This window comes from Gymnodraco acuticeps, unplaced genomic scaffold, assembly GCF_902827175.1.
Source record: "Gymnodraco acuticeps unplaced genomic scaffold, fGymAcu1.1, whole genome shotgun sequence".
Classification (NCBI taxonomy): Eukaryota; Metazoa; Chordata; class Actinopteri; order Perciformes; family Bathydraconidae; genus Gymnodraco; species Gymnodraco acuticeps.
Window position 1 is genome coordinate 446,806 of NW_022992187.1, and position 20,831 is coordinate 467,636.

The 20,831-nt window shown below is 41.3% G+C and overlaps 1 protein-coding gene across 1 annotated transcript in view; it reads left to right on the forward strand.

Annotated features, from left to right (window-relative positions):
• LOC117539131 (phosphatidylinositide phosphatase SAC1-A-like) overlaps nucleotides 1-20,604 on the forward strand; it is a 36,617-nt gene extending 16,013 nt beyond the window's left edge. The window contains 8 exon segments of the mRNA XM_034205161.1: nucleotides 1,181-1,279; nucleotides 1,359-1,497; nucleotides 10,090-10,159; nucleotides 10,245-10,317; nucleotides 10,415-10,508; nucleotides 15,588-15,680; nucleotides 15,758-15,815; nucleotides 17,416-20,604. Coding sequence (XP_034061052.1) covers nucleotides 1,181-1,279; nucleotides 1,359-1,497; nucleotides 10,090-10,159; nucleotides 10,245-10,317; nucleotides 10,415-10,508; nucleotides 15,588-15,680; nucleotides 15,758-15,815; nucleotides 17,416-17,552 — 763 coding nt within the window. The 3' untranslated portion in view covers nucleotides 17,553-20,604.
• Nucleotides 20,605-20,831: the final 227 nt, after the last annotated feature.

Below are 20,831 nucleotides of genomic sequence, written 5' to 3' on the forward strand. Positions count from 1 at the left end.
ATGAAATCCTCAGATACTCGCCCCGCCCCCTTACTGTGTATCGCTCACTGATTGGGCGAGGCAGTGCATGCACTGATCTGATGCTTCTTGACATGAGAGCCGTTTCCCAGCGGAGTGAAGAAAATACATGAACCTCACGAGAGTCACTCCTCAGTTTATACCGTGTTTTGTTTCAATTCATGTTTCATTTAGTTACAAATATGTGATATATCTGAACAACAAAGTGGTCAAAAATCATTTTATTCATTTGTTGGAAACATTTTCATGATCGCTTTTTTCGTTTTACATTTTCATTTATTGTCATTAACATTCAGTCAGTCATTAAGTGCTATTACAATGTTAATTGACTACATATCCAAACAAACACACAAAGTGTGCAATCCAATGAATGTTAATCTAACTGGGTTTTGATAGATAACATATCTCTTCTTCTTCTCTCAATTATTTTATTTCTATTGTGCACTCTAATCAATATTAATCAAACTAATGTTCGTTTATACATTTTAAGAATGGCGTTTATCTTTTTTGAGAATTAGTTCTTATTTTATTTTATTTATTGGGATCTACAACAGATGATACAAATGTTAGTGTCAGTAAATGTGTACTAACAGAGGCGGGGGTGTTTGTGGAAATAACGGGGACAGAGCTGCTGTCAGACGATCAGCTGTGCAGCGTCATCACAAACAGACGTCGCTTCACGTGACGCTCCGGAGGAAAGGACGTCCCATTGCTCTTAAAACTCATTTCCCTGCTTCTCGTGGTTTCCTTGCGTCCCTCCATGCTTCCCTGGTGGGAGGGACTAGAGGCAGGGAAACGACGCAAGTGAGGGAAGCAAGGATTTCATTTAATCGACCTGAGAAGCAGCCAGAGAATCAGCACTTTGGAAACAGGGTGAAACAGAGGGGATTATGGGTAATGCTGCAGTGATCTGTTTGGGGTTTCAGACAAACACTTCAGAGATATGTTTTGTATAGATCTGAGAGCTATAATATATATAGATGAAAAACAGTATAATAGGGGACCTTTAATTAAATACATTATATCTAACATTTAGCTCTGCTTGGGAACTGCATCTATTTCTGCCACCTCTGTAACAATGAAGCGCTGCCCGATCAAACAAAGTGTAGACATCCGTTGTGACCTGAGGACAGCACTTTGACCCTGTCTCCTCTGTCCTCAGCTATATAGCCTTCGACTTCCACAAGGAGTGCAGCGCCATGAGATGGGAGCGTCTGCAGATCTTAGTGGACCTTGTTGCTGAGACACAAGATGAATACAGGTAGGTTCAGCCGCTGCTCCGGCCTGATGTCTCCTCTCGTATACTGTGTAGTTATATTCCATGGTTTCTGTGTGTGCAGTTACTTCATGGTGACCTCGGAGGGGAAGACGGTGGCCCAGCAGAGAGGAGTGTTCCGCAGCAACTGTATGGACTGCCTGGACCGCACCAACGTGATCCAGAGCCTGCTGGCCCGTCGCTCCCTGCAGTCTCAGCTGCAGGTGGGTCTGACCCCACACATTCATTCACAATCCGAATCACAAATCCTTTATTTGTCCCACAGTTAGGGAAGTTTACGGCATTACAGCAGCAACGCTTCAGTGAACAAGTAGACTTTTTATTAAAAGGCAGACGCATGTTAATAAGAATTGAGAATGTACAGCATGGTAAAAAAATGAAGTACCAGTAAAATGATATTTATTTATTATATATTATTTTCACTAAAATAAGAGCAAATAATTCACTTTGTGATAACATGGCACAATATATTCAACTACATTTTCATCTCAAACTGTCAGGGTTAGGAGGGTGACTTTAAAAGTGTAATTTGTTACAGTTACTAGTTACCTGTAACACATGTAAGCGGTAGCCTAATCTGAGTATGCCAATATAATAGTAATGTAACCTGATTACTTTGGGGTTACTTCAAAATCAAATCAATGCAAATAAATAAAATAAAATAAATATCAATAAGTTGTTTTTTAGTGTAACATGTCAGACAACAGAACAATGTGACCTTGGAAAGAAGAAACCATGATATTTAGGATCAGAAATGATCTTATTGATATGAGAAGCTGCCTTTCACTCAGCAGATTCAGACAGCAGCCTGTACACCAGGGGTATTCAACTAAAATTCAACGAGGTCCAGTTAGAGACAATCTCCCCATGCAAAGGTCCGGAACATCAAAATGTCTAACTTGCTTTATGAATTAGTGTGATATATATTGAAGTGACCTGTAGCTTTATCAACGTCTGCATGTAATCAACAACTGACTGCCAATCAAATAAAGAAAGTACAATTCAAAAACAACAATATTTATTGCCATTGAACTATACAGATATACAGTAAATACTGTGGATATGTGTAATGTTCCTCTCGGGCTGCATTTAAAAATAAAATAGAGAAAATAAATAAAATAGCTTTTGAAAATATCTTAAAAGTGCTTAATTTTAGATAAATAAAATAAAGTGTAGCAGCAGCTTGAGTTTCCCTTTTTCTTTGTTAACCGTTTCATATCATGACTTAACAGTTTCAGACGATTATAGAACAATATCAGTCTTTACACATCATAACAATTGAACAGTTTTAAAGTTTCTCTTTCTTTCCCTCTTATATTGCAGTCCCTCACTCACTTTGTTTAAATTCAGTGAGAGAATTGAGCTGGAGCTTGTCCTGCCAGGAGTTTGTAAATCTGGGCTGAAATGGTGCCATTCTCATACACATGCAGGTGCTCATTGGTTAGCCTCAGTTAGCCTGCCCTGGAACCAGGGCCGGCCCTAGACTTTTGGGGGCCCTAAGCGAGCTTTGGCTTGGGGGCCAAAGCTCTGCCCTCACTCTAGCGCATTCTCACCCCACACAACACGGAACCAACTTTTGTCTTATGATGTTAGCATAAGCACACATATTGTATAAATAAGCATGTAAACACCGTGGACCTAACCTCGTCTAGGGGGGTCCTCATCTCCTCTAGGGGGGTCCGGGGGCATGCTCCCCCGGGAAGATTTGTTTTAAAATATTGAAGTTAAAAGCATCAATCTGGTGCACTTTGAGAGCAAAGAGATCTATGGATACATCTCTCAACACCCAGATGAAACAGAACTGTAAACAGATTTTTCTTTATGGATATTTTACAAATCACTTAAACTGTATTCTTGTTTTGTCATATAGTATTTCATAACTGTTTTTCATTTATTCTCTCTGGCTGTCCATCTCATAATGTTCACATAGAAACTAGCTGTCAATAGGAATATCATTCAGAAGAATTATAATTTCTTGCAAAAATCTGTCACAAAAAGAGTTTGCACATTTAAATTCAGGTGTTGTTATGGCAACGTCAGTGACCAAACAGCCACATTTACTGCTGCAAATACATTCAAACATGATGTTGACACGTAAAGCAGTGGCAACTATGCCACCATTTCAGCTGACTTTTTCTCAGAAATACTGTCACATAACATCCATATATATATTTCAGTGCTAGGTTGATGCTTAGCTAAGCTAACTATGAAACACTTTAACTGACAGGACTCAGGATCAACTGTGTACTGTAAGGTAGCTTCTAGCTTCATGTCGAACAGTAAGTCAACATTTCCCAGAGAGCTGTCTTTGAAATCACCAGGTAACGCTAAAAAACATTACATTTAGATTGTATGACAAAGTGTTTATTTAATATATCTGGCTATAGCTACTTGCTAACGGTTTAGCTTACCCCCGCGATTCAAAGTAACGTCAACGTAGCTGTAATTTATGCTTTGCATACATGTTCGCATAACTTGGAAGTTTACTGACATTTACATACCTTGTTTACCTGGCTCAGGTGGTGGCTCTGGGGTTGTTGTGTGAGCCACCATTTGAGAATTGTCGTCTTTTTTAAGAAAATGTTTTCTTATGTCCATCTTCAAAAACTCTGAGTCCGACTGACAGTTTATTTTAAACATTGTCACAGCTCACAGGATAGGTACCTGTCAGCCAATAAGACAGATGTTTATTTCCATTCAACTCTCTGGTTGGTCTGGTGTCTTGCCTCTGTTGCATTCACTGAACACGGGAAATTACAATCATGCCGTCCTCTCTTGTGTCATGATGAGGTTCAGTTAAAGCACGGTTAATGTATTATTTGACTCAATAATATAATACATGACTTTGAGAGTAGGCAATCTAGGCATATTAACACAATTAATTAAACATACTTTACACGGCGACGGTGTACTGAGATCTTTTTTTATTATTATTTAAACAATTAATTAATTAATAATTTTTTTGCTAGGGGGCCCTTTAGTGGCTGCTGGGCCCTAAGCGGCCGCTTATGTCGCTTAATGGGTCGGGCCAGCTCTGCCTGGAACCATATTTAATTTAATCCTGGTGGACTGATCATATTGGGCTCTGACTCTGAGACTGCTTATTTTTTGTGACCTCAGTTCCATAGGCGGAGTTTGACATTTGCGCTTGGGGGGGCAAACCTTTTTTACTGACGTCAGTACACAGTCCCAACTATTGCGTGGGGTGCTACGGATACAGTAGCAATAAAGCCAGCGTTCACCGCACTGAGTATGACTTTTCCACATACGAACGCAACTCGTCCCGTCATGCACGCCTCATGCCCGCCGTACACACACACTCATATGGAAGGGGCGGTCTCTCCCCCCAACAACAGTGCATTACATAACTGTAAAACGTATCATAACTGTGCACAGCTTATACTTATTTGATAACTACTATATCCCTTTGTTACTTGAACACGCTACAATATTATTAACCAGTGTCCTACCTTAGTGCAGAAGTAGACGCATTTTTTTACGTTCCGCATATATATCCACTATCCCCTCAGGTGACAGCTGTGCAGTTATGTCGTCCTCAATGTGAAGAACAGCAAGTGAGGAAAATCTTGTTCCTCCCATCGTTGCCCGCAGCCAGTTCCGAATTCTCCTCATTGCAGAAAAACTTCTCTCTGAGGTGGCAGATCCGATAGGCAGAGTCAGTGCCAACTGGAGCATCTTGTATACATTTGGATGAATCAATAAAACACAAAAAACGCTCCTTGATTTCAAGCTGCTCTGCGTATCTTAAACACACTGATAATTGTTCCGTTTTGCAAGACCTGGCCTCATCTGCAATTATAGAAACAAATCCAGTATCCTGCACTTTCTCTACAATTTCTGCACAAACTAAGTTAGCGCATATGTCAATGACTTCGTTCTGGAAATCTGGGCTAGTCGCATTGAAATAGTTGGACTGCATGTTTTTAAAAGCAGAATCATACTTGGAGAAGAAGCCACAAACCTCAAGAAAATTCCCACGCTTCCCTCCCGATGCCCACGAAAAGGCAATCCGAGTTTGGACAACAGCCTCTCAATATCAAAAATGTTGCACAAATAAGATCTGTTCTTCTCAACAGAATCTTCGTGGCTTCGGGAAAGTTTAGCTGCAATAGATCCAGAAGACGCAGTCACTTTATAGTTATCCCATTTAACCATGCAGTTCAGATGGGCCTGGGAGTGTGCATGTTTCTCCAGTTTGCTGCTTAGTTTTTTTCCAGTCACTCAGGCCCTTTCTAAAGGAATCCTCCACACCGCTGTCAGTCTGGAAGTTGCAGCATGAAAAACAGAAGACGGCATCCATTCGTACTGAATATTCCAGCCAGGGATAGTTCTTGTAATAGTACGTGGAAAATTATCGTTTTGTTTTCCCAATCATTTTTGAGGGGAATTCGGATAAAGTAGGCTGCTTGGGACAGCTGTGTTTTTCCCCAAGATCATCATGACCCACTGACGGCCCCGGCACCGGTGGTCTCCCTGCTGTGGGGTTAATGACGTTAGCTGGTCCTGCTAATCCAGAGCTCTCCGCTGTGGGGCTAACGTTATCTGGTTTAGCTAATCCAGAGCTGCTTGTTTGTGTGTCTGCCACTTCACATTCTGACGGCTGCTGGTTGGTAAGGTTAGGCTCAGTCGGTGGCTCTTCTGTTGTTGAAGCTTTTACAAGACGAAATTGGACGTTTTAAAAATCGCTGAATATCCATTACTGCTAATTCTTGTAATACAATAGCTGAATCACTTGTATACAAAAAAAAGCGAGGGAACTTGTGTCCTTAACCTCACACGTCACACACACACAAACGTCACAACATGCGACTGCTCAAAAATGAAATTATTTCAAACAAAACATGATATTATTCAGATTTGTATTGTAACAATCATTTTATTACATCTATTAAAATATTGATATACGAAATATTTGTATTGGAACAGTTTTAGACTTAGTAATGCAGTAACATATTTCAGCCACCAGGGGGGGCAATGCCCCCCCCCGCAAAATACGCCTATGCTCAGTTCTGACTTGAGGGAATGTTTGGTCAAACACTTTGTGTTTTGTCTCATAGTGGCGTTTTGGCACTTTTAATGAGCGCCACAGTCTCTGAACAAATGAGACACACTGGCTCTGTGCTCCCAGAGGGCAGGATGAACATGAATGAGTCCACTCAGGGTTCAAAGCTCTGTTCTCACTGTCCACTTTCCTCTTCTTGGAGAGCGCCATGTGAAATTATTTGTCTCTCCCTGTCTGCCGCTAACACGCCTGTTCACTCTCCGCTCCGCTTCTCTCGCTATCGCTAATTATTCTCTTCACTCACTTTCCTCTCTGCCACGCTCTCCTCTCTTCTTCTGTGTTTCTCTCCCTGTATCGCTCACTCGTCTCTTCTTCTGTGTTTCTCTCCCTGTATCGCTCACTCGTCTCTTCTTCTGTGTTTCTCTCCCTGTATCGCTCACTCGTCTCTTCTTCTGTGTTTCTCTCCCTGTATCGCTCACTCGTCTCTTCTTCTGTGTTTCTCTCCCTGTATCGCTCACTCGTCTCTTCTTCTGTGTTTCTCTCCCTGTATCGCTCACTCGTCTCTTCTTCTGTGTTTCTCTCCCTGTATCGCTCACTCGTCTCTTCTTCTGTGTTTCTCTCCCTGTATCGCTCACTCGTCTCTTCTTCTGTGTTTCTCTCCCTGTATCGCTCACTCGTCTCTTCTTCTGTGTTTCTCTCCCTGTATCGCTCACTCATCTCTTCTTCTGTGTTTCTCTCCCTGTATCGCTCTCTCGTCTCTTCTTCTGTGTTTCTCTCCCTGTATCGCTCTCTCCTCTCTTCTTCTGTGTTTCTCTCCCTGTATCGCTCACTCGTCTCTTCTTCTGTGTTTCTCTCCCTGTATCGCTCACTCATCTCTTCTTCTGTGTTTCTCTCCCTGTATCGCTCTCTCGTCTCTTCTTCTGTGTTTCTCTCCCTGTATCGCTCTCTCCTCTCTTCTTCTGTGTTTCTCTCCCTGTATCGCTCACTCGTCTCTTTCGCCCCCTGTCGGCGGCGGTTAAAATAGAATCGCCCCGTCAAAATTGAATTGAAATCCCCTATTAATGTATAGGTCGGCGTCTGGGTCCGGAGCCGGACCGTGCTCCGCCTGTTGCCGACCTCTGCTATACACCAACACTGAAACACTTGAGCACATACTACAGGTTAAAAAAGCTGAAATAAAACCTGAGCTGACAGAAAATGCTCTGTTTTACTTTAACACACACAGTTAAGCTCACACACATTATTTTATGAACATTCAGGTTCACCTGCTGAATTAAAAACAGAGCAAATGAACAAAGAAAGTGAAAACCATGAAGCAGATTCAGGCAGTAGAAGTATAGACTCACACTGAAAGTATTATCCTACAGAACAGTACAGCTCTAAGAGAAGAGAGAACATCTGATCCTTTACATCAAACACTAGATGCTCTTTTTAGGACACTGTAATCCTAGTTATTAACTATATTTAGATATGTAACAGTAATCTGATTACATATTTTTTATGTAACTGTGACCCCCTGATCCCACCGGAAGCGTCTGCGCTGCGGCTGCGCCGCGCTGCGACCTCCTCCTGCATCATAACCCACCAGGCGCGTTTCAAAACGTTGCGGAAGCGGAGCGTCGTGTGTGCAGCCTCGCAGTTGTTGGATGAACGTTCCACTTCCTGCCTGCGCCGCGCTGCGCCGCGTCAAAAATAGGATTCATCCTATATTTTAGAAATTCCTTGCGGCGAGGAGCTTCTGGGACGCTTTGAGCGGCGGCGCTCAAAGCTATATATAATATAGCTATATAATATATAAGACCCGCTGGTGCTATTCCACCAGCGGGTCTGGTGGAATAGCACCCATTGACTAGAGTGGCCGCGATCGCTAAAAACGCCGCAGCCGCAATGCAGCGCAACGCAGCGCAGACGCTCCTGGTGGGATTAGGGGGTAAGGGAACACGGTTACCGTTTTTGTATCCTGATTACGATACATGTAATCCGTTACTCCCCATTTCATTTTCATTTCATGGTTTATTTGGCAGGGACAATGCACATGAACACTTAAAACATTAAAATGTGTCAAGCATAACAGTGCAAGATGTAGCTTTGTGCTCATTTCCACCCGCAGTCCCTCACATAAAACATTTAAGAAAATTACATTTGACAAACATAGCAAAAACAAAATACATGATATGCAAAAAGTGCAAAAGAGCAAGAGCAGCACACAAGTATTTATAACATGGAGGTACAATATAGCAGCTACAACATATAAAGTGCAAGAGAAGACAAAAGAGCTACCTAAAGTGCAGGAGGAGATACCCCTGTGTTAAAGTGCATTTAGCGGTGATTGCACATCTGTTTGTTTCTCATCCATTCTTTGAGTTGACCTTTAAAGCTATTGAGAGTGGGACAATCCCGTATCTCAGTTGGGAGGCTGTTCCACAAAGAGCTGCCTTTAATTAGAGGACATGGCGTCCAAAAGTGGTCCGTCTGCGGTGGACTTCAGTCTCCTCTGGTTTATGACCTAGTGCAGCGTCCAGTGTGTTTTCTGTGGATGAATTCCCCTAAGGGGGGGGGGGGCTGTCCATGTAAACATTTATTAAAAAAACACATACTTTTAAAAGACTTAAAATGGTCAAAACTCAAGACATTGTGTGCAGACAAGACGGCAGGCGAAAAACTTTTAAAATGCGTGTTCCATTCGATCAGATCAGAAACTAACCTGTATCTGCTCCGTCCAAACTCACAACAACGTCCTAAAGACAACATTAAAGCAGCGACTGTATTCGCCATTACACAGACAGTCTGTGGTTTGTACATGTTTAACTTTTGTCTAGTTTCTGAACAGATATGAAGAGCTGTGAGGAGTTGATGCACTGCTGAATGATGTATGTGCAGAGTTTGACCCTTGAAGCCTGTTTATTCTGCTCTGAAATTGAATATATTTGTTACATATTAATATAATTTTAGATTTTTTGATTTGATTTCAGATTTGTGAATGGGAGAAGTAGTAGATGGAAAAAATACCAACCACTAATCATTCAAAGTATTTCATTTTATAAACGGTAATACTAAGGAGGCATAGGCCTATATGATGATATAATGTTTGACATTATTGATATTAAAAAAGTGATTTGTTTTCCATGTCATTCGTGTGTTTTTCGTATCAGAAAGTGGGTTATTTTTAACTTATGTTATTATATAAGTTATTTATTGGTAAGCTCCAAATGTTTCCCTCAATGGCCTTTGTGCCCTGGCATGTGGCCTCTGCGCCCTGAAGAAACGTGTGACACCAAAGGCCAAATGGCCTTGCCCCTAAAATGACGAAAATCCAAGACTGGTTGTGGCACAAGCAAACGACCAGTTTGTCAAACAGTATTCAATGTGGGATAGAATCACACAGTGGAGGTATGACTTTGCAGCACTGACAGTTAAGAAGGGTCTGATTTGTTTAAAATGTTGCAAGCCTGCAGACGGTAGTCAAAATATGGTGCATTATGTCAATCAAAGATATTGAGCAAAGGTATAGATGCTATTCTTAAGGGTTATAAGAGTGAGTGATCGTTCTTTTTTTCTTCTCTTCTGCAGGGTGCCTTAATTTTTATTTAGGAATTTAGCATTGGCATATATAAGCCTATTCCGGTGTCTTTTTTTAGTCATATTCTACAGATTTCATATAAGTTTAAATTTGGGAGTACATGTAATATATTCCATATATACACTCATGTCATTTTGGTGACAACCTCCTGCTCACATCATATTGACCCGTGTGTGTTTTGTGTGTGTGCAGAGGATGGGCGTCCTGAATGTGGGTCAGCGGATTGAGGAGCAGGCTGAGTTTGAGAAGATCTACAAGAACGGTAATGTCTTGTGAGTGTGTGTGTTGTTTGATGATCTGAAGCCTGTGAGTGTGCTCACTGTTCTCTGTGTGTGCTCTCTAACCAGCATGGGCTGACAATGCCAATGCATGCGCTGTCCAGTACGCAGGGACCGGAGCTCTGAAAACAGACTTCACCAGGTACAGTAACCCTGCAGCACACGGCTCACTAACATGTGCTGGCTCTCTGGAGGCTGGTGTCATGACTGGGCCCAATCAAACTTCATGTTTCCATCAGGACGGGGAAGAGGACCAGGCTGGGGCTGCTGATGGACGGCTGGAACTCCATGATCCGCTACTACAAGAACAACTTCTCCGATGGATTCAGACAGGTGTGATGAAAGCTCCGTTGTTTAAATCATATTGTCCAAACATTTGTAGTAGACTGAACTAATACAAACGTCCTTGAATTTGCCATTGAATGAGATTAAATTAGACTCAATCCAATCCAATCCATTTGATTTCTATAGCACATTTAAAAACAACAGAGTTGAACAAAGTGCTGTACATCAACAAGTGTATAAAAACATAGCATAAATACATGAAAAACAGACAGGACATGAAACAAATGTAAAACACGAGACACTGAAACCAGATCAGAAGCCACAGACTGAGAAACTCTCCTCCATGACGTAAACACAATACATAACACTAGTAAGATAAAAACCCAAATGTAAAAGCACAAGTGTCACCTGGTCTGTAAAAGCCAGGGAAAAGAAGTGGGTTTTAAAAACAGGCAGAGTTGGAGCAAGTCTAACCTGGAGGGGCAATTTGTTCCATAACTTTGGAGCTGCAACGGCTCTGTCTCCTCGCTGCTTGAACCTCGATTTAGGGACGACCAGAAGGAGTCTGTCAGCAGACCTCAGTGACCGTGTGGGTGTGTATGGTTTTAAAAGATCTGCCAGGTACGGTGGGGCTAAACCGTTTAGGGCCTTGTATGCGTACAGTAACATTTTAAATTGTATTCTAAAACTGACTGGTAACCAGAGGCGAGTACAAGCGTAATATGTTCACGCCTGCCTGTCCTTGTAAGGAGGCGTGCAGCACCATTCTGGACCAGCTGTAGGCATGACAGGGAAGCCTTGGTTACTCCAATGTACAGAGCATTGCAGTAATCCAGTTTAGTGGATATAAAACAATGTATTACTTTCTCAAAGTCATTAAAAGAAAGGAAAGGCTTGACCTTTTCTAAAAGTCTTAGCTGAAAGAAGCTGGATTTGACCACAGAGTTAATCTGTTTGTCTAGTTTAAAATCACGATCAATCCGTACACCCATGTTTGTGACAATGGGTTTCACACATGGGACAAGAGAATCCAGCCCAGGCGGCATTGGGGCCACCACTGGGTCCAAATATTATCACCTCTGTCTGTTTTTCATTGAATTTTAAAAAGTGCAAGGCCATCCAGGCTCTGATGTCCTGCAGACAGTCAGACGGGCTTGCTGAGGGTTTGGGTCATTTATTTTCAGGGGCATGTAGATTTGAGAGTCATCTGCATACAAATGAAATGAGACACTATATTTTTTAATGATAGCGCCCAGGGGGAGCAGGTACAGGGAAAATAAAATCGGCCCAAGAATGGAGCCTTGGGGTACCCCGTATGGGAGAGGAGCAGAGGAGGAAGTACATTCATTAAGATTTACATTAAAACTTCTTTCAGACAGATACGACTTAAACCAGTCTAGAGCAGTACCACTGATTCCCACAAAATGTTGCAGGCGAGAAATGAGAATACTGTGATCTACAGTGTCAAAGGCAGCTGTCGGGTCTAAAAGTATAAGAACTGTTCCCAGAGTCAGTAGCTAAAAACAGGTCATTAAACACGTTTAAAAGAGCAGATTCAGTGCTGTGGAGGGGTTTAAACCCAGACTGGAATACCTCAAGAATGCCATGCACATTTAAGAAAGACTGCAACTGCTTCAGGACCACTTGATCTAAAATGTTGGACATAAAAGGAAGTTTAGAGATATGTCGAAAATTGTCAAAAACAGAGGTGTCTAGGTTTGGTTTTTTAATCAAAGGCTGGACCACAGCATGTTTTAGGCACTTTGGTACTATTCCTGGAGTCAGGCTGCAATTCCAACAATGTCCCAGATTTCTTTAAAAAATCGCGCAGGGACAACATCGCTTGGAGAACCCGAGGGTTTCAATTGAGCAACAATTTCTATTAGAGCAGGAAGTGACACAAGCTCAAACTGATCCATAACAGCTGAGCAAGTATCCATGACAGATGGATCATGGGAAGGAAGTGAGATGTTTGCTCTGATGGCGGCGACCTTGTCAATAAAAAAACTGTAGAAACACCTCACAGGTTTCAGTGGAGGTTACTAAGTTGATGGATTGTGGGACATTATACAGTTTATAGTGCAAAAAAGAACACAGGGTTTATGACAGTTATTACGTATAACATCTGAAAAATACTGTGTTTTTTCCGCTTTGACAACTTTCTGATATCTACACCAGGAGCCCTTTAAGATATCATAAGCCTGTCTTTTTTCCATTTGCGATCAGCCCTTCTGCACTCCTGTCTGGCAGTACGAGTGGACTCATTTAACCATGGTTCAGACTTAACTTTAGGGCGAACAGCTTTTAGTGGAGCAATAGTATCTAGGATGTCTGGACAAGAGGAGTTAAAGAAAGAAAGTAACTCCTCTGTATCACCAGTAATAGGATATGCTCTGTCATCCACAACATTTTTGAAGGCAGCAGAAAACTGAACAGCGGTGGAGGGTTTAAGCATGCGACGAAAATGAGCAGACTGTGGACACTGTTTACCAACAACACAAGGGATAGTGACGTCAAATAGAACAGGCATGTGATCGGAGAAGATTGGGTCGCATATCTCAACGTTACATATTGATAGACCATAAGACAGGACAAGATCAAGAGTATGCCCGTGTTCGTCCGTGGGGCCAGAAACCGATTGAACAAGATTAAACTCATCAATAAGATTTAAAAATTCTCGAGCCAACGGTTTGTTAGGACAGCAAACATGTATGTTTAAATCCCCCAAGATAAGAACCCGGTCGTATGCATAATGCAGGTCAGGAAATCGGACAAATCGTTGATAAAGTCCTTGTTGTTCTTTGGGGGACGGTACATCACTGCACACAGGACCGGATCAGAGCGGCCCAACTCAAATGAGTTCAGTTCAAAACTAGGGAACGAGGCCGGCAACTGTTTACAATAAAAGTTTGACTCATAAACAATCGCTATTCCTCCTCCTCGACCAGTTGTCCTCGGGGAATTCAGGTAGCTACAGCCAGACGGTAACATGTTAAATGTATTGTTTTTATAAAGCACTTTATCCAGTCTTTAGGACTCTTTTGCACAAAACAAGTCAGCATTCACCTTATCACACACATTCATCTAGAGCAGGGCTCTCTAACACAGCTTTTCAGTAGCTCGCCGCTCGATTATCGATTATAGCGTAGTAAGGTTGCTTCTTGATTTTTCGGCCGCGGCTGGACAATAACGTTTTTTTATTTTAGAATTGTTTCTGTCACACGAATATAAAATTGGTCGGTGACGCAGAGATCAAGGAACAGACGTGACAGCGGCACAGCGACTCCACACACGGAGCAGTCTGCTTTCTCCACCAACACCAGTCCAGAACCAACAGCAGAATGGCCCGCTCTGAATCAGTCCGTGTCGCTGCGGCTCAGAGACACACAGGGAGGGATTTGTGTTTTTGAAAAACACTCGTTATCATCATGTCAGGTTTTTGGTGGATTTAATTAAGTATTGGATTCCAAAGTATGAATGTCCTCTTGCTATTTTCAGTTGATAAATACTTGTGTAAAGTTTGTGAAGGCAGGAAGAAAGCTTCCGCGATCACCGTCTCCTCCGTTCCTCCAAACCCCGCCCCCTCCCTGAAAATAATGAGTGACAGGCTGATAGTGACCCGATAGAAACTTTATTATTCACTTAATCACTGATTGAGATATGATGAAGCTTAGTCTCATACATTCATGTGATTTATGTAACAGTAAGACAGAGAATGTAAGTGTGCACCCACATGCAGTATTTTTGTTTGTATATGCTATTGTAAATACTCCTGTTGTCTGCTGTGTTCAGACTCAAGTCCTGTGTGTGATGCCACATTCAGGACATTCAGTGTCCTTTCTTTAACAGAAGGCCGTTGCTAGAAGCTGAAGCTAGACTGCAGAAGCATTAGTTTTTTGTTTTTGAGGATGGAACAACTTCACACACAGATATAGGCAGGCTAGACCTATACAATTGATTTATTATGGTTTCTCATTTCATGCCAAGAAGAAGATGAAAAAGATGGCTGAACTGTTCAGTGTCAATCTTGTGGAGATGGAGATGGAGGTTATAAATCTCCAAAATCATGTTCAGCTTAAGTCTCAGCAAAACTCACAACATTTCTGGAGCCTTGTAGACCCAGAAAACTATAAGAACATCACCAAGCAGCACTGAACAAGTCTGCTTTATTTGGCTCTACAGACCTTTGTGAAGCAGCTTTTTCTGACATGAATGACATCTAAATACAGAACAAGACTGACTGATGAACATTTAAATGACTTTATTAGAGTGAACCTAAGTGGGTCCACTCCAGCATACACCTGTATGGTGGACTCCATGCAGCGCCATTCATCTCACTAACTGTAAAAAAGAGTGTATGCACTTATTTGACCATAAGTGCATACAATGCTCGTAAGGTGGTGATTAGGGACATTTATGTGAATTCTCAGTGAAGTACTCACTATGTGGGCCATAATAATATGTGAGAAATTGTCGTTTTCTTGGACCTTGATGTGAAGTTAAGATGTTTGATAAGCTTTAGGTATTGCAATTTCACACGTATACAAAAGTAGCTTAATTCAACTGATGAGGGCTATGTGAATACATGTAAGCGATGTGATGCAAGTAGCTCTTGGCCACTTTCATTTTTTCAAAGTAGCTCTCAGATGAAGAAAGGTTGGAGACCCCTGATCTAGAGGCTGTCATACAAGGTGCACCTGCTCAAGAAAACTTTTACACACACACACACACACACACACACACACACACACACACACACACACACACACACACACACACACAGTCAGATTAGATACAATTAAAGATCCCAAATTGAGAAATTAAAAATATATGTCATATAAAATCGTGTTATATAATACAAGTTAAAGATATAATAAAATATATTGTAAAACAATAAACCGCTAATATATACACAATTACACATTCACAGTATATATACAGTGTATATACCAACCTACTACTAAAACTAAATATACTGTATAAACATAGGATACTAAATGCATACGTATCCAAGCTACAATTAATGAGTTGAACTTGATTGAAATGCAATGAGGTAGACCTTTCATATTCACCATTTCAAAGAAGCCATTGTGTTGATCAGTTCCCTCGTGATGTTTTTGCTTCCAGGACTCCATTGACCTCTTTCTGGGTAACTTTGCTGTGGATGAGTCTGATGGACCCACTCCTCTCCGTGTGCAGAAGGACTGGAAGTTCCTCACGGTCAGTATATCAGCTTTTCACTCTCTTCAGCAGTGAACATGACTGGTTCTTATCCTCTAATCCCTGCTCTCTTACAGCTGCCCATCGTCATGCTGGTGGCCTTCTCCATGTGCATCGTCTGTCTGCTCATGGCGGGTAAGTTCCTCTCACTCATAGCATCTGAATCAATTCAACTATAGCTGCAGGCAGTTTGTGATTTATTGACCTAAACACTATTGACTAGTTGATGTGTACATTGATATGAACTTTATCTTTATTTAGCTATTGGATTATAAAAACTTTTAAATCGCAATAGAATATTATAATTGTTCACTTAAAGCCTTGTAAACATTTCATCACCATGACCTAAATAAAATGAAATCTGAAAAGTGAAGAAAAAACCAGCAGAACTACAGGCCTGCTTTGGACATGAATCTTACTGATTTTAGTCAGTCACAGTAACAAATCCAACAAAGTGAAGTGCAAACTGTAAACATCAATTATGTTTGCCTCACCTCTACATAAAACGACCTAGATCCATCGAGCATGGACACTCGTGTTTTCTTGAAGCTCTGGTCCAATTGGCTCCGTCACATCTGGTCTCAGCTTGTGAACTGAATGGAGAGGGATATACAGGCTTGCTTACAGGCTCACTTTCTTGGGGCTTGGGTAGTACAGCAAGAATCAGTCTGTTCCTGGAGGTGGTGAACTTTTGACAGATGCACCTGATTGGCTGCTAGAGGTTTACGTTTTTTTTACTATAACCTTGAGTTTTGTCTAAGATCTCCCCAAAGCCGCTTTCACACCAAGTACTTTGCCGTACTTAGTGCCAGCACTTAGTACCTCCATGGAACTAAGTACAGATCGCGTTCAAGTTCCCTGAGGTAAGATTGAAATGAAGCCGCTGACGTCACTTCTTCTTCTGCTTTGGGTTTACTGGCAGGCCGCAAACCACTTCACGGCGTATACTGCCACCCGAAGTCCCCGGAGTTGGGGACTGGCTTCAGTCGAAGCTGCTGGGAGTCCCAGCAGCTTCTACTGAAGCCTTCCGAGTAAATCGCCAGAACGCCGACACCTCCTCATCTCCACCGCTCCCATGTTTTATTTTGTGTTGCCATAAGTTAGTCTCTCTGCGTTGGTGCGCGGGGCTAATGCTAATGCTAATAATGCTAATGCCAGCAAATACAATGACGGCTTCACAAAACGTTTCAGAGTTTTACGGGGCGTGGTTTGCAATCCGCCCAGCCAATCGAAATTGGTACTTTTTCTCCCCAGGATAGTCCCACCTCTCTAGCAGGCACTAAAAATGGGGGTAAAAGTTCTCGGAACTAAGTACTCATTTTGGTGTGAACGCAAAATTCCAGGCACTATCGGAACTAAACGGGAAAAGTACGGGTAAAAGTACTCCGGTGTGAACGCGCCTAAAGATTAAAGCTAGAATCTGATGTTTCCTGATCAGAAAGATGACTTACAACTTAATGCCCTTGTGATTTTAAATAAGCGTTATTCAAGTGTTCAGACTGTGAAGTCAATTTACCTCATTTACAGAAGTGCCTTTCTCAATGGCAAAGTCTACAGGAAAATATATGTTTGGGCCCCATGACATCACGTGACAGACACGGAAGTTGCAATACCACAATTGGGTCTCTCAGAAAATGTGCTTTAACACCCGGCACACTTCCTGGGGTTTTCAGCTAAAGATTTTTCCCTGATTGTGTTTTTGGTAAGCAGACTAACTGAGTTATTTGTCTCCCAGGCGACACATGGACAGAGACCCTGGCCTACGTGATGTTCTGGGGGGCTGCCAGCGCCATCACAGCCACCATCATCCTGTTTAACGGCCAAGACTTTGTGGACTCCCCTAAACTGGTTCACAAGGAGAAGCTGGACTGACTGAGTGTGAGGAGTATGAGGAGTATCTGGGCTCAGCAGGTTCACATAGCTCTCAATGTCCACCGTCTCCTGATCTCCTGCCTCCTTACTGCCCTCCAGACTTTCTCCTTCAGAACCTTTCTCTGCCATTTGTCTACAACATGTTTCCCTCCTGCAGTGGGACTGACACTCTCCTTCACTCAGCCCACATCTCTTACATTCCTCATACTGGATCGTTACGTTGGTTTTGTCTGCGCTAGGTTTACAGTTTTGTCTTTCGGTCCGCTCCAAAACTAATTATTTTAACACTACTCACAATTTTCTTATTTGTTTACGTTTCTTCGGTTTAAATCTGTACAAATGTCATAAGCGTTTTCAATTCTGCATAAGGACACCCATTTGAGGTTAAAGGTGTTTTCAGTGATTCTAAATTCATGTACACTAAGGTGTTTGGAGCTTTGCTGGAACTACATGACGTCCGCAAACTCTACATACTAATGAATATGAGGTTGTCAGATGATCCCGTTTTAATATTGATTAGTGCATCTTTAAAGATACTAAAAATATCCCTCAATAATGATTTATGAATGTCAATGAACCCCAATCAGTCCCTCTCTGAGCACTTAAACATTATTGAAAAGTATATGTTTGTAACTGATGAGTCTATACAGAATGCCTGTTAGAGTTTTGAATGTAACAAGCCTTACCAACTTGCATATGAAGTATAAATGTGCGATTAATACATGTGTTACTGGGGTGAACCAATGTCTTCCTGTCACGCTAACATGGGACAGTATTTATTGTGATGTTGCACTTTGACATGTACTCCATGTGTGTTGTTGTTCCAGACCCCTGCATCTCAGCGCACATTTTCTATTTGTTCTGGGATGGAAATAGGTCTGGTTGGTCCTTGTTCAGGTTTTTTTGTTACTGTGGAAGAAACATTTGTATACCTCTCTCTGCAAGATTAACAGAGAACACCATGTGTTTATGGAAGCTACGTCAAAAGATTCACCAACCACCACCAGACATTCAGAAACGTTTAAATACAGTAGTTCTGCTGTCGATACAGTGGTGCAGTGACGACCTATTTTTGTAGACCGGACTGGAAGATAGCATCGCAAGAGCTACCTTGCATTTGATTTTGGATAATCTCCACATATTAACACCACTTTGGTTTTTAAGTGTTAATGCAATAACTGGCCATAAGAAAACTAGAGCTAGGCAATACACTAAATGACAGTCACATGACTGCACTACATCACCTCTACGCTAAAGGTTGCTAATGTCCACTGGGATAGTGTTAAGTAGAGAAATGTAGACAGGGGTATTTACTGATGTATTTTATGTCATAGAACAAAACATGAAAATCTGTTCAGCTTGCGTTAACCACAGACCTTTTTTGAGATAACAATTTGAGGTAACCAAAAAAACGTACTTTGAGACAATTGAAGTGGAAGTGCTAAAAATATTGACACATTTCCGAGTTTTAGGATTCATCCTGTACCACACCAGACCTGTTTGAGTCTCGTAACAAATGGCCGATGCTAGCAGTCAGTCACAGTTCTGGAACCAGGTTCAGTTGTTTCTAGAAACAAATGAGACTGCAGCAGTTTTTAGTGGAATATGTTTAGCTGTTTATCTCCTTGGGTATGGCTCCATGCATCGCTGTGTAACATCACATTCTTCACATTGTGGCTTTAATCTACTGTTATCTCCAGATATCAGATGTAGTGTTGTTATCGAGACTTAAATGTTTAATTATGTAGAGCTCAAATAAATTAAATTGGTATCTCAGACTTTAGGCATATACGCATCAACATGGCTCTCCAATTGTTTGTTAATGTTTACATGATTCAGTTTCCCAAATCCAGCCTTACATACCTGCCCATCAGTGGAAAGACATTTGAATTGACATTTAAAATACAATTTGGCTTCTGGTGTTACTATAAATCCCTTTACCAACCAAATGTTGGTCACATATGCAAGTGGCTAGCAGATTAGCATCACTCACCAGGCAAAAGACAATTTGAAAATAAAAATGTCTCAAGGCAGTGGACAAAAAGTACATTTTGCTTTTGGGTTGACTGTGTAGTTAGAGAATTGATCACCATGCCTTTGTAGTCTCTGTATGATTTCACATGGAAGCTGTGTGGTGTTAGTTTTTGATGATGTGTTTAGGGTCCCTCCAAACATTATGTATCAGATCATACCAATGCTTAGTACACGCCACACAGTGATATTCAGTCTATAGTCAAATGTTTAATTTACTCGTCATGCTAGCTTTTAGAGAGGTCATCTAATCTTGATCAGAAATCTGTGTAACGTGTGCAGTGTGGGTGAAACTGTCCTGGACATATCTTTGTAATTCCTGTACATTTAAAATGTATTTACAGATGTGATACGGCATCATTTGTGAGTGGTTTTATCTGGACATATAAAGTGTGTTTGGACATTGTATCATTATATTAATTAAAAGATGAATTAGTGTCCATCACAATGTTCAAGGTTTGAAGGTTCAACACGTTATTGATTTGGTTTTTTGGCTGTGAGTTTTGTTTATTTTGTAAACAATATAATGGGGCCAATGACATAAAACCTGCTTCATGCAGGTGTTTTATGTGATGACTGGCAAACATTAACAACGCGTTGTATTCATTTGGAACCAGGGGACACTAATGTCACTTTCAGTTGTTTTCTGGGATTCTTTTTTTAGCAGCTAGTTCTTCATGTAAGGAAATAATGAAATAAAATATTCAGTCTAAACTGAGCAATTTAAATATCTGTTGGGTTTAAGGTATATGTCACACAGATATATTTGTACAGTTTGCAAACCGTGTTGCAGTACAGCTGGTGTTGGTGTTTATGTCTGAAGGATGCCCATTGCTGTCATATATTAGGAACATTGGGATGGTATCATTTTAAAGCCCTCAGTCACTGATTGACTTTCTGTCAGAACAGGTCAATGATTTAGTGTTTGTGCTCTTCAGTGATCTGCTTCCAAAGCACGCTTCATCCCGTGGTTTCTGTCAATAAACTCCAGTGAAAAGACATTACCTTAATGTCACCTTTACTTTATTTGATGCTCAATTGTATTGTGTAATACTGAAAAGTGTATACATATTTGTGCATGAGTGTTTTCCATTTGACTTCTGATATAACATGAAGGATTCAGTATTTCCAAATCAGTATATATATATTTTTTGTGAACATTTACAAAAAATGTAGTTGCATGCTAAATGAAAAGAGACAGGCGCACACACAAGGCAACAATTCATTAGTCTTTAGACAGGTTTCAAA